The 12,466-nt window shown below is 36.0% G+C and overlaps 1 protein-coding gene across 2 annotated transcripts; it reads right to left on the bottom strand.

Annotated features, from left to right (window-relative positions):
* Positions 1 to 400: 400 nt before the first annotated feature.
* Positions 401 to 9,339, bottom strand: LOC110371859 (high mobility group protein DSP1). Of its 2 annotated transcripts, none has more exons than XM_021328287.3 (6): positions 8,648 to 9,339; positions 5,563 to 6,150; positions 4,984 to 5,202; positions 3,705 to 3,865; positions 2,922 to 3,096; positions 401 to 1,745 (listed from the first exon to the last, which is right to left on the bottom strand). In XM_021328287.3, the coding sequence occupies exons 1-6, from the start codon at positions 8,954 to 8,956 to the stop codon at positions 1,632 to 1,634; spliced, it is 1,566 nt and encodes a 521-aa protein (XP_021183962.1). In that variant the 5' UTR covers positions 8,957 to 9,339; the 3' UTR covers positions 401 to 1,631. The 2 variants fall into 2 exon arrangements, with proteins under 2 accessions (XP_021183962.1, XP_049696971.1); XM_049841014.2 differs by lacking the exon at positions 8,648 to 9,339 and adding an exon at positions 7,143 to 7,167.
* Between the last annotated feature and the right edge of the window lie 3,127 nt (positions 9,340 to 12,466).

The following is a 12,466-nucleotide window of genomic DNA, read 5'->3' as shown; positions in this document are numbered from 1 at the left end:
CAGGTATTCTTGATGTCAGTAACTTTTACTTAAAGGTATTTTAATACCCTTTAGCTAGAAATTCAAAATATTGGCTATGTGCAAAGCGAGTAGCGGCGGACAATAACGACCGCAGCGCACAACACGGCAGAAATTGGAAACAAATGCGGATGTTTCAAACCCGGTTTTTATCATTATATTCATTTTACAGTAAAACTATTGAATAAATTGCACTTAAATAATGTCAACAACACTATTTTCATCTTTGGTTTTATTTATATTCGCAAAGAAAATTATAATGTTTACATGGTTATTATTTGACAGCTTCCGCAAATGTTGTAAACGCTACGCGTCGCCACCGTCGCGCACATAGCCAATAGGTAGGGTTTTTGAAAAAGGACAAATAAATTAAACATCAATGTTTGTGTAAAAGATTCACTATATTGTTTTGTACAGTGAGCATTTATCAATTTCAAAACAATATTGCCCCTATTACACTAAGAACGACTTAAAATATTTTCTCGTTTTCCTTTCCACTAACTTTAATACGACACGGTTCTAATTTCGTGGAATTGCTTAAATAATTGCTTAATCGTGAAAGATAAAACCAACTTTCCAAAATAAAAACAGTCAAATGATTTTTTTAACAAGTACAGTAAGCAAAGGTAGGATATTCTAGCATTTATTCTATAGACGGTAATGGAACCTAGATGTCCTACGAATTTAAGTACTATCACGGTTTGCAGTCCTTTTTATGTACACAAATACATTACGCTTTTACGACGTAAAAGTAAAAACAATAGACGACTACAGGGCGACTAAACAATTTCATTTTAACACAAGAATTCATAATTCTTTACAGTTTTATTTCATTATGTCTGTCATTAAATCAAATATTCGAATTTCTGATAGTATTTTAAATTTAAACAAGGTCACATTACTTAAACAATAAAAAAATATTAATAACATAAAATAATCTAAGGTCAATAAAGGAATATAATTTATTAACTATACATTTTCTCATCACGAATAACAAAATCTCACTCACTCTCGCGTTTCGAACTTACACCTAAATTTACTAACTTGAAATACTATCCACTTAATTTTATTTTCTTTCGATGGACTTTTTAACCTATACTTTGTTCCATACATTAACTATTGCTGTTACGATGATTCAAATTATAAGGCCCCTTCAACCCGACCTTTGAGACAATACACAGGTTGCTTTACTTGCTCACGCCGTCCGCGGTTCCCGAAGAATCCGCTTCACGATCGCTCCTACAATAAGAATATTCGACAACAAAAACAATGTCGAAACGGAAAACTAAAGATAGTCTAACAACAACAAAATTATACTTATAATTTCAAAGTTCACTCCAACAAGCCATCGCAAACTTCCCAAATGGAAATAAAGACACGAAATCCTCCACGTGGACACAAAAATAAAATTAAGCATTAACTATCGAATAGCTGTACAAATGACCAGTCGTTGTATAAAAATATTGGAGTATATAATATAAAAATTGTAGGCAAAAAGTTAGGGGTCGACTGTAGGAAGGTTAACTTTAAAATGTGTGCACAAGGGACAGTGGATGTTGTCTGTCTCTTGGCTGTGCACGCGGCCAGGAGCACACGGCTGGAAGTCGGCGACTTCACTTGTACTCCTCCTCGGCGTCGAAGTCGCCGTCCTCGTCGACTTCGTTGACGATCACGGCTTGCGGCTGCTGCGTTAGCGCCAGAGGGCCCTTCTTGTATGCTGTCATTTCCTTTAAATTAAACGAGTTTTATTTTTAGTATCAACAAGTTTTAAAAATATATATATTTTCATGAAAGTGTCATCAACTGTTAATAATAATTAAATGTTTATTCAAGTTTATTGTGTACAAGTGCTTGAGCAGAACAGGGTACTAAGTGAATATTTAAAAGGCATCTCCATGGTAAAAAATCTGTTAGAAAAGGCAATACAAGACATTGTCTGCCTTGCCAGGTTGTATTTATACTGTGTAGAATAAAGTTCAAACTCCTCCTCCTTTGTAATATCGATATTACTAAATCAATTACACATGTACAAACTTTTGTACTTAGTTGACCATGACCTTGAAAACATGCTTATGTCAAGGTTACAACGGTCGAGTTTAATCGCTTAACCATATAAGTACTACATTGAACGGTCGTCAAATAAACTGTCATAATCAATACATTGTTACGATCCATTATAGCTGAGCTTTAAATCATTTTCTGACTAAAGTATTTTTTTAGACAACTTTATTAACATAAAAAGCCCCTTTAAATACATAATTTAAGCTCCAAAAAAAACTTGCATTCCCAAAACTTTTTCTTTCTCAATAGCCAAGGGCCATATCGGGAAAAGAAATGATTTGCACCTGCCACCCCATCCCTGTCTAATAAAAAACCCCACCGCCCTTTGTTAGAAAGAATGCGTGATTTGGAATCTGTATTTACGTTGGAATCTGTGTTACGTTTATCACAATCCACGTAAAGTTATGAATGTTATAAAGGAAAAATCTTAACAAAAAATAAGTTTACTATTTCGGAAGCGGATTAAATATGAAAGACTAAAAACCATTTAAAACTATGTACTATATACTATCTCATTAATACGAAGCCTGCGCTAAAAATCTAATTGCAGTTTCCGAGCTACCATGTCAATAAGTAACACACAATTTTAAAACAAACATTTATGGGGTATGTATTTCCAGAACAGATGATCAAATGGACTAACTGGTTGCTGGAGTAATTGGTTGTAAGGGACAGGCAATGTGTACATATCGGCAACATCAATCCATATGAACTAAATCCTTGCAAAAGTTATACAGAAGAATTTTATACGAAGGCTTTTAAAAGTAGGGCTAATAACGACTTATTCACAATTTCTCCAACTCTTTGTTTAGAAAAACATATAATGTAATTTTAAAACTCACTCTGTCATATCTCGCCTTGTCTTGTTCTGATAGGCTCTCGTACTTTGACTTGGTTTCAGGGTCGGCCGCTGCCCAACGCCTGCCGAGTTCCTTAGCAATGTCACCCATAGTATACTCTGGGTTATTGGCCTTCACCTTCGAACGCTCGTCGTTGCAGAACCAGAAGAATGCTGACCTGTAAATGTAGGCTTATTTTTAGTTAATCATAAACTCTGATAGTTCGCTTTGTAACCGACTTCCCAAAAAGAAGGAGGTTCTTAATCCGGACATTTGTAATTTCAGATAAATGTGTTCTAATAAGAAACATTTCCCATACTGCAAATTCACACTTTCGGGCACATACAAAGTAAAAGAAACAAAAGCATTGATAAAGAGAGGTGTATAATATTCCCTTATGTTCAAACACATACAAAGTAAAACAAAACAAAAGCATTGATGAAAATAAGTTTATTTACATATTTCTTTAAGCTTAAAGAAATTGGTGCAGTTGCACAAAAAGTTCAAATGTGGTCTGTAAACTCCCAAGCTCAAACACAACTTTTAATGTGAGTTTCAAGTAAGATCGGAAAAATCCGGTAAAGAAAGAAGCCTTTCAAGGTCAAAGGTCAAACACTCAGAGTTTAAGGGTTGTTGTGTAAAGGTTGAATTTTACCTTTTCTATATTGGGTAAACTGTCTGTAAAGATAGTGTATAACTGATAGTGAAACAGTATTACTGTGACCCAAAGCAACAGAAGGGACATCATTACATTAAGTTAAAGAAAAACTCATGACCATAACTCACAGCGATCGCTTCGGCGCGTTGGGGTCCTTCATCTGTTGCCGCTTGCGCCCGCGCACCTTGATGTCTTTCGGTGGCACGTAACTCTGCATCTCTAAGTCGAACCTCCTCTTGTCTTGTTCAGCCATCTCGTGGAAACGCTGCTTTTCCTTCTCTGACATCGTCTGTGGGGTTGCCGTAAAAAATAATAATAATTTAATCATAATGTAAGTATACGTTTGTGTAGCCGGCAAGAAACCTGTTTGGGACTCATGTTCTTAATTATACAGACAATTTGTCATGTCCAATTATTACTAGCAGACAACATAGTTGAATGATTTTGGAAATTATATAATTTGAAGAACCAAAAATTTTAAACTGGGTAGGCTTGGTCCAAAGTAAAGAAGAAGATGGGCCTTGCCGATTATTATATGGTGTTCCTAAATGTATGCTATGTTAACTGTAACATTCAGCAAGAGAATTTGCCAAAAAGCTTTCAAGGAGTCCAGTTGGCTTTAAGTTCCGACTGCAACACACTAAATAAAACAAAAAAGTACGCAAGCCGGTGCGTGAACCGTTTTCGTACAGAATGTAATTTATCGCTATCTTGGCGAGTTTCCCGCCAACTGTAACAGGTGCGCGCTTCGATTGCATGTCAATGGGAACCTTCTCAAATAAGGTGGAGTATTTTATGTAACAAGATTTTTTTTATTTTATTTAGTATTATTGTCTTCAAGAAGAGGAAAGGAGACGAGAAGAAATAAATTGGGTGTGATAAACTGCCTAATTTATAAGAAAAAGTATAGAATAAATTGAAATATTAAAGTTAGTAGCCAATAACTTTTAACTCTGGAGGTCTTTATCTTAAAAAAATCTTGAGTTTAAGATAACATAGAAGTTATCTAGATAGTATCACAATTGTCCAAACCATATTGTTTAATTTACAAGTGCGAGTGATTTCAGTTATTTATGTATATTTGGCACTCAATATACTAATATTGTGCCAATTCTGACTGTCCAATACAATAATATGACTGTTGATCAGAAATGTGTAAAAGGAAAAATTAAGAACTTACTTTTTTGGCAAGAAAAAGTAAATAAAAACCAAGATATATTTTTCTCAAAATTTAAATGTAAAGATAATTTTTAGTCATAGTAAGTATGAAAACAAATCTTCTCAAAGATTTGTAAAACTTAACCAATTTCAGCAAATACAGCCATTTTATTTTTAAGTGACATTCTAGTTACCTACTAACTGCAAAAAAAAATCCTAATTTAATACATATACACAAAATCAACTTACATTCCACCTCTCAGCGCACTTCTTGGAGAATGTAGCAAACACAACATTTTCATCCGGGTGCTTCTTCCTATGTTCTTCACGGCACGTTTGTAGGAAGAACGCATATGCAGTCATACGCCCCCTTGGCTTGTTATACGCCCTTGCTCTAGGCATCTTCTGTTTGACGGTAGCTTGAGCCTGAGCTATTAATGCCTGCTGTTGAGCTTGGTGCTGCAGTTCCTGAACATTTAAATACAATCTCAAATTCACAATATATTTTTTTTACTTCAAATTGGCCTATAAAACCTGTGTTTTCAATGAGTTCCAAGGAGAACACAGAGAAGATCTTGATGAAACCCCAGACACCCTTTCCTTTCTCGTTAGTTTCATTACTATTATGTATTTAGAAAATGTATTGTTCTGGCAACAATTTGAATATAGAAAATGCAAAAAAAAATAGAGAATACATTTACATACAATCTAATGGAATAAATAAATGCTGGATATTTTTAGTAACATATACATATCCTAGAACTAAAAGAAAAGCACGTAAGAATCTGATAATTAAACTGTGCCAAACATAATAGTTTCATGTATTACCTGTAATGTAGCAGACTGCCGTTGTAAAGCAGCTTGAATTTGTTGCTGTTGCACAGCTTGCAACTGTTCATGCAGAGTCTGTTGCTGTTGCTGCAGAGTTTGAGCAACTTGTTGTTGCAGAGCTGCCTGAGCCTGCACAATGGCTTGAGCCTGTGCAGGGCTTACTTGCAGAGTCTGTTGGAGACTCTGCTGCAGAGCTTGTTGCTGTTGCTGCTGTTGTTGCTGCTGCTGCTGCTGTTGCTGTTGTTGCTGCTGCTGTTGCTGTTGCTGCTGTTGTTGTTGCTGCTGCTGTTGTTGCTGTTGCTGCTGCTGATGTTGTTGCTGATGCTGCTGTAACATTTGCTGCAAAGTCTCCTGCTGACTTTGCTGCTGTTGCTGCAAAGTCTGTTGCAATGTACGGTTGTGTTGCTGAATAGCTTGTTGCAAATTTTGCTGTTGTTGCAATTGCTGTTGCAGTTGATTCTGCTGTTGCTGTTGGATAGCCTGGTTTTGCTCCTGCTGTACTTGCTGCAAAGTCTGGTGGTTCTGTTGTATACCATTGGCCTGCTGATTGTTTTGTTCAGAATCAGGACTTGACTGACTTTGTGGCTGTAACAATAGATAGTAAAGCTATTTATATGTACTAATATGTACTGAAAAGCTGAAGAATTTGTGTTAAGACTAGGTTTTTATCCATGTGCATGGGGAATTTCTATGGGGTACGGGTAAAACTGCTGGCGAAAGCTAGTTTTGAAAGGACCTTGATTCAAACTTAGGGGTTAATCTTTTCCTGCACATTTCTGTGGACTTGCATTTCCTGAAATATTGATATGTTTAAAAAAGACGGAGCTTAAATGAAACACTGAACCATATTTATTGTAAAGGACAACTGTAAAATATTGTTCATATAAATTCTTGTTTTGTTATATGGTAACTTAGAACAGGCCACTAGTACATCAGGCCTAGTGGAACTTCTACTAAGCCTAAAAAGTTCCAACATATCAAAATATCAAATGTTCGTCATGACCAAAGCTTGGCTAGGAAATGTTTATCAAATTAATGTAACTTACACAATCTAATTACAAAATATATAAGTCTATATTTTGCTTAGAATCTATTTAAAATCCTAAAGGACCTGACATATCCAAAGATAAATTGGTATAAGGGGAAACAATATCTTTAGGTATAAGAAGAGATGTATGGATTTTTAAAGCTCTGTAGATTTTGCCTGCAACATTTTCTGCTCCCAAAAGGCACTATGTTCCTTTTCTAGATCTAACTCTGCAGTACCACCTATCTTCATAAAAAAATCAGTCAGAGTGTAGCAAAGGATGCGCACAAAACTCGGGACTCAGAAAATTCTTACAAATGGCCAGTTTGAGCAGAATGACCAAAAAGGACTGAAATCATCAGGACACATTCATCTCTATGTTATAACGTGAAAGCATTACAAATCTGCTATCCATCTGCCATCTGCTTTTTGGGAAGTCGGTTAAAAGAGTTTGTAGGCATCAGAATAAAATTTTTATTGATGATATGTGTCTCAAACTAAATTACAATTTGCCTCTGTACTACAGGCTAATATTAACATTTAAAATTACCGAAAATATTAAATCTATTTCACAGTGCCGTGGTCTGCAAACTTTTACGCTCCCATGATCAAAAAATCGAGAATTTATCAATTTACTCTTTTTTAGATTAGGATGTCGCCGAGATGTCGCCTAAAAATTGACACTGACAAAATTGAAGATGCGACATTTGACATTAATGTTTTTTTTTAATCAAAGAGGCTTTATTTGTAGGAAGTATTTATACATCCATGGTTTTACTATTTAGTAGGATTTAAAAGTTAATTAGTTCTAAGTTCTGGTTCTTTTGGAAATCTATAGGCGTTGGGGACACCTATGTTCATAATTATTTTTGATGCCAATAAGTGGTAAATATTTTAATAATTTGACACTCAATGGATTCCGAAATCGACTAGCGAAAAGAGCGTTATCTGAAAACTACAGGTGTGCAATACTGTTTTGATACGTTTTTGCTAAGAATGAAGAAACATGATCACCGAATATTATGGTTGTTTATTGCCTCTATGTTAACAGTTATCAAACCCGAAGTTTATATAAGGGTACATTCATCCATAAATCAAGCATCCCTTGAATAGTAAGGAAGTGGCAACCCTTTTTCTTTCACTGTCAATGTCACCATGTCTGACCAATATTTGTTTAGATTCGATTTTCAAAAATAACGTCTTGGATTGAATGATTTAGAAATGAATGAATGAATACAATTTTAAGTTGTAGTGGAACTTGGCCATCTGGATATTTCTTAAAAACCCTGGTTAAAATGCATCAATTCTTGGAATATCGTAATTAATTACACCTATTTATTCATACGCTGTAAAATAGTGTAAAAATGTAGTGAATAGATGTTGTCAATGAATTTTATCCATGTTTTTGTTTCGTGTTAAGATGCAATTCAAGTATAAAGTTTTAAATTGCTATTCATTACTGTTGAATTAGATTATAATCCTTAGTAATGTTTCAGATTTTGTTTTGTTTTAAAATAATTAAGATTAAAAATAGTGGTAAGTAAGATCTTCCTTCATAATGTCGAAAACATTTTGTATACCAAAATAATACCAATGCAATGCACCTATTTCATTCATGTCGTGGACAAAAAAATGATTGTTTTTATTTCATGGATGTTTTTGTACGTCATTAATAATATTATTTTCAGTAATCAATAGTCACGTATGAACATTGGCTAAAAGTTAACGATTATCAGTACAATCGGCAAAAAATGCCGATTCTTGTGAGCAAATCTTACCCACAAAGATTTTATTATATTTTTTGTTATTATTGTAAAATAAATATGTGTCAATTTTAACATACGGAAACAAATAAATGTGTCGAGTTCGTTGAATAATACAACTAATAAATAGTTGCGGTGAAAGACAACGTTCGTTTAATTGAAAAATTATACTAGTGAGCAAAACAAAGAAAATTATACTTATTCGTTTTAACATTTTAACTTGTTTTAGACAATAACAAATGAATGGATTGCATACCAATATTTTAATTTGTTTATAATAAAACTTTCGTACCGTAGGAGAAGATGTTTGTTGCGACTCTACAGATCCTGATGCGTACCACCATGGTTGCTGAGATTCTTCTCTAGCGTTTGCATTTGACATTATGCGGTAATCATAGCTCGGGGTGGATGTATCACCACCGTTGTTCGAGAAGCCACCAGTCATTTTGTATGTATACAACTGATGAGTTGAAGCAGCGGTGCTTCTTGCAATCTCCTCATGTAATTGTTGTTGATGCTGTAGTTCACCTGCGCCACCCGGCCACCACGAGGCATCGTCGCGCGCACCCCAAGCGTCCCCCGTCGCGCCCCGATCCCCCATGTTACAATCGTAGCTTGCGGTCAACCAGTTATTTTATGCCTCTTTGGTCACTTCAAAATGTTTCCTGCGTTCCAAAAGCTGTTGAAATCATGTCCTTTCTCTAAGATTGCAAATACTCGAGCAGTAAGCTTTAAGTATTGGAATTAATATTTTTTCACTAAAACACTGTCACTTTTCATGCGATTCGGTTTTTATCACAAAGACTCAGTATAATTATGTTTGCCACATTATTTTTTAATCAATTGTATGCTATGGAAATCGAAAACGCACAAGGTCTCGCGTGTTGTTTAATGAAAAAGCTACCGGCTGTAAGTTCCACTCCACACGCGTACGTTTTGTCTTCGTTTGTACTTAAGTCAATAAAGTTGGCAACGTCGCAGAGTCAGACGCCAAACAAGTGCACACGAGCGCCCTCAACGCGCAGCGGCCATTTTAGAAACGTTCGAACATATACGAAAAGAGACGAGTGTGCACGAACTGGCAACAAGCTCGTCCAGCAACCGGTCAATAAGACGATTAGCGCAGCCTCGGCTCGGCTATCCATGTTGGTACTGAAATTCTTTTGTTTATAATTCAAGTAAATTTACATAGCTTTGATGAACATTTATAATTTTCACCAACTTATGAAATGTTTTTAAGGAATTAGATTGAAGTAGGAAGATTTTTATATTGCGGTAAAGTAGGTATTGCCTAAACAAATGCCAACTTAATTAAAACATGTTATTGAACAGTCAATTGTATTCTTTGGGTTGGAATGGGCACATAAATATCATATTTATGTAGGTACATACAAGAGCTTCTAAGCTTTCAAGGCCGCGTTCATCAGAATGAAAGCACAAAATACATAGGTACAGAAGTCAATCTCATGTATGTACTTCACTTTTCATGCCTAAACTCGGCGGTCGCGCTAGGGTCGTCAACTTTTTATGCGCATAAAACTAACGTGGTAGTGGTACTCGTATCTAATTATTTGATTTATTGTTGAGAATAAAACAGGAAAAATGAAATATAAACCAATAATAATAAAATATTTAATGTGGCATACATGAGGTTAATAAACACTTTCAACGGAAATTCGTTTGAACGAGATACCGAACTTTTTCAGAAACCGTAATTTATAATTTTGTTATTCATACATATACTTATAGGTACTTACTTATTACTCTTTACTTGCGAAAAAAATATTTTTGTATGTAATGGGTTGGTACAGTCCCTGATCTAAGCTTGCTTCTACCTACAGAAACCTTGATTTGCGAGTTTTATTTCGTCTACCTTACAACATACTCTCGCCATGAATTATCAACTCCTACTACTTAGTAATAATCTTTGAGGGTAGGTTGGGCGGTTCGCCTGGGCCGACACTAGCAAAACTTATTACGGCATTGGGCCAGAGGCCGCCAGGGCGCTTATCTACCCACCTAACTGTACCTACCTACTGCGTTTATTAAAAGAACCATCGAAATATGAGAAAATAAGTAGGTCCATACTATAGGTAATACGGCAGGCTAAAAAACGACAGTTCACTGTTTATTGTTGTATTAAAACAACCGTCCACTGAACAATTACATATAATACGACTTTTTTTGTTACTCCATTATTACTTTTTCTTTTGTTATTAAAATTAAAAATATTACAGTCAAATTACAGTTAGGTAGGTATCAAAACGCGTGCACATTTATCTACCTTGTGTGTGACGCGCGTATCTCAAGAAAACGGCAGCCCCGCTCGCACTGTTTTGAGTTGTTTTGAGACAGCGCGTCTGTGAACACGCACACATAGACACCTATGACTGCGTGACTCGAACGCGCTTTATATGAAGATTGACTTCTGTACCTATGTATTTTGTGATGAAAGATCAGATTTTTTATGAAAGTAGGGACTTACCTAAATATTATGTCACTAATATGGACGGACGTACCGCTCATATACTTTATTAGGCAATATTTAATAGCAGCTATATGAAATATTTATTTTGATTACAATATTTTGAGATGGGCAATATTCAATTAGAAAAAGGCGGCAATGATTATGTTGAATTTGCCCTAGGGATTTTAGTGAACGTTTATCCACGGGCTCATATTTCTGTATTTCAGGGTACGGATGTTACGTGGCAAACTGTTCGTGTTACTGCATATTATTATAATTCCAAGTTTACCTCTGCGTATGTCAATTCGCGGTAAACCCAAAAATTTTAAAAACTCAAAACATTCATGTGGTTTTTTCAATCGTTACAATCGTCGTGCCAGCCGAAAGACGTCCACTGCTGGATAGAGGCCGCCTCCAAGGTTCGCCATTTTGTTCGATCTTCAGTAACCCGCATCCACTGCTTCCCGGCAACCTTGCCCAGGTCGTCCATCTAGTGGAAGGCCTGCCCATGCTTCGTGTCGTGGTTTCCACTCGAGAACTTTTCTGTCCCATTGGTCATCTGTTCTGAGAGCTATGTGCCATTCCTGTCGGTGGTTCAGCCTTGCAACTCTTTGGGGCTCTCGGTAACTTTGGTGCTTCTGCGGATCTCCTCGTTTCTAATTCGATTCGGCCCATAAGCTTTTACAATAGATAGAGTGATTTATGAGATAGGTTTAGGTTAGGTGAAGTAAGGTTAGCCAGACGCAGCCTCAGCCGGTAGCTACTCACTCAAACAAATGATATTCTTTTCCGCCATGTCGTCGTTAACACAATCCACCTATTATTTCCTTGGTCGGCCTTTCTTCTATTTCATTCAAAGTAAATGCTTAGGATCTATTCCACAACATGTTCAGCATTTCGTCGCATAAAATGCTTGATAATAATATGACAGCCGGTATCCACATAGCTTCTCGGTTACCGGTGCTACATTCTGGATAATTGTTGTGCCCTCCAAAATTTAATACCGTAATTAATTGGAAAAGGAAATTTAATTTATTGAATAAACCACATATCGCTATCAAAACAGTCGCTTTTGAGGTTCCGGCAACCTTTGAACCAATCTAATAAGATTTGAAATAGAAGTCAGCGATATTGACTTGCAGAATTCAAATTCTGCAATTTACTGCTCGAATATGTCTCGTCGATCTTCGTATTGGTTTGACAACGCGTTTTATAGTTAGAAGGGTCTTGATTCTTGAAGCTTTTCAAATACGTAGTATATGATAACGAAGTAGGGGCGATATTAACTTTAGGAGCTCTTGATGACTTTTTGAAAACTCTCGATGTTCCTTCTCAAGCCCTTTATGTATCAGGGCCACGGTAACTCTTTCGGACAATCCCGCAGCCCCGGTAGGCTTTGACCTTTGCTGGATCCACTGGGGTCTACTACTTCCTCATGTCTAGTTTTAGTTATAAATCATGAATTATAGCTATTCGAAGCTGGAATGAAAAAACCTCTTGTCTCATTATTCTTTCTTATTCTGGTGGCTTCAATACTCAGACAACACAATTGCACATGTGTATGTATCTACTATCCTTCTTTGTATTCCCTTGTCTCCCGTGCTTTTCTATAATAATTCCCTGGCCAAAAAACATTTTAGACGT

Source organism: Helicoverpa armigera, chromosome 10, assembly GCF_030705265.1.
Source record: "Helicoverpa armigera isolate CAAS_96S chromosome 10, ASM3070526v1, whole genome shotgun sequence".
Lineage (NCBI taxonomy): Eukaryota > Metazoa > Arthropoda > Insecta > Lepidoptera > Noctuidae > Helicoverpa > Helicoverpa armigera.
Note: the sequence above shows the minus strand (reverse complement) of the source record. Positions and strands in the feature narration are given on the sequence as shown.